Source organism: Sinocyclocheilus anshuiensis, unplaced genomic scaffold (assembly GCF_001515605.1).
Source record: "Sinocyclocheilus anshuiensis isolate Anshui unplaced genomic scaffold, SAMN03320099.WGS_v1.1 scaffold1478, whole genome shotgun sequence".
Taxonomy (NCBI): domain Eukaryota; kingdom Metazoa; phylum Chordata; class Actinopteri; order Cypriniformes; family Cyprinidae; genus Sinocyclocheilus; species Sinocyclocheilus anshuiensis.
The window spans coordinates 46,185-48,087 of NW_015551088.1; the positions used below are offsets into that span (position 1 = coordinate 46,185).

Consider the following 1,903-nt stretch of genomic DNA (forward strand, 5'->3'; position numbering starts at 1 on the left):
ACCCAACCGCTGGGTCAAAACAACCCAATAGCTGGGTCAAAACCACCCAACAGCTGGGTCAAAACAACCCAATAGCTGGGTCAAAACATCCCAATAGCTGGGTCAAAACAACACAACCGCTGGGTTAAAACAACCCAACCGCTGGGTCAAAACAACCCAATAGCTGGGTCAAAACAACCCAATAGCTGGGTTTGTCCCTTTTTACCCAGCATTTTTTAGAGTGTAGTATAGTCAAATTTCATACAGAGGTATACACATAAAAAGTGAGTATATTGTTCTTTCTTGTGGCACAGCAAGTCAAGTACTCTTCTGAAGAGTGTGCATGATATAACTAAAGTAACAGAAAGATGTGAAGAAAGCTGCTTACTGACCACAACGCATGTATAAATGGGGTTAAGAGGAATCTGCTAACACAGTGCCTGAAAACGCAAATGTGACTTTCTTGTTTTAAACCACTTTCTCACAACAAGAGGATTTCTGGTGTGCATGTAAATGTAGTCATTTACACAGAATTATAGAATTTGCACTTAAGTTTATGAATCTCATGGTTTATTAACTGGATGCCGTGAGGTTATTCAATGGAGTATTTGTCAGACTGATTTAAACCGGTAACTCTTGAGTTTGTTAGACTTTTTGGTAACACTTTAGAATAGGGAACACATATTCACTATTAACTAAGAGTTTTCCCTGAACAAACTCCTAATTTGCTGCTTATTAATAGTTAGTAAGGTAGTTGTTAAGTTTAGGTACGGGGTGGATTAAGGGATCTAAAATATGGTCATGCAAAATAAGGCATTAATATGTGCTTTATTAGTATTAATAAACAGCCAATATGCTAGTAATATGCATGCTAATAAGCAACTAGTTAATAGTGAGAACTGGTTTTTAAAATAAAGTGTTACCAACTTTTTAAACACGTAATTAAAAGAACCAGCTCACAAGCAATTTGTTAGTGAAACGGACTGCACAGATGACATTGCATGTTTGTTTTTGTGTGCAGCCATGAAGGATCGCTGCCACTGAAAAGCAGGACTGGAAACAGTAGTGTGATCTGTTACTTGCCACTTGCATTATGTTAGAAATATGTAAATAAATTCCCACCAACCAACTCGTTAATTGAATTTAATAATTTTTATATTTCATAATCCAAAACAAAATAATCACAGTGCTCTTCCATTAAGTGCCTCAACCAAATTATTAAGTCCATACAAAAGATATCTACACTCTGGAAATGTCTTACATACATAATTCTTAATATAATAACAGCCACAATGGGATAAAAATGGATGTTTCAGGCCACAGACCTTCTTCTAACATGGATGAATACACCATCATTCTCACTTTGTGACCCACGGTTTGAAAACACTGTTACCTTAAATGCACTTACCTTCACATACAGAGATGTACAAGAAAAAAGTGATGAAACATGCAGTTGCGTAGTGCATAGGGGACATGATGTGCATGGTTTAACTCTCTGATATGGTTGAAATATCAATATGAACCTTTGTAACGTGTATTTGAGGAGTGATTAAACATTAACACTTTGAAGGCAATTCTGGGAAATTACTATACACTAATCAATGTCTGCAAGTCTTAAAGGTGTAGTGTCTAATTTCAGAATTTTCAAACGTGTTGAATAAATCATTGTTTTGGAAAAACCTTAAACAAGGTAAGGTAGTTAAACACAATTTGCAAATCTTTTTGCAAAACAAAATAATTAATATTGATACCAATAGTTCTGCCAGATACAAATTCTGGCAACCGTGAGAGACCATGTACTTGTTAATGGAATGTCAATGAGGGAAGCAGGACAAAGACTACAACCCAATCTGAGTAGATTATCCTAATTCCACTTTAATAAGCACATTGGGAGAAGAGAACAGCTAATTGTTTCTTTTTACTA

General features: G+C 35.7%; 1 protein-coding gene across 2 annotated transcripts in view; it reads right to left on the minus strand.

Annotated features, from left to right (window-relative positions):
- The window catches only part of LOC107662575 (complement C2), a 20,088-nt gene extending 18,596 nt beyond the window's left edge, over positions 1-1,492 (minus strand). For both annotated transcript variants that reach the window (XM_016452638.1, XM_016452637.1), the window contains exon 1: positions 1,388-1,492. In XM_016452638.1, coding sequence (XP_016308124.1) covers positions 1,388-1,463 — 76 coding nt within the window. In that variant the 5' untranslated portion in view covers positions 1,464-1,492. The remainder of the gene's footprint in view (positions 1-1,387) is intronic.
- Positions 1,493-1,903: the final 411 nt, after the last annotated feature.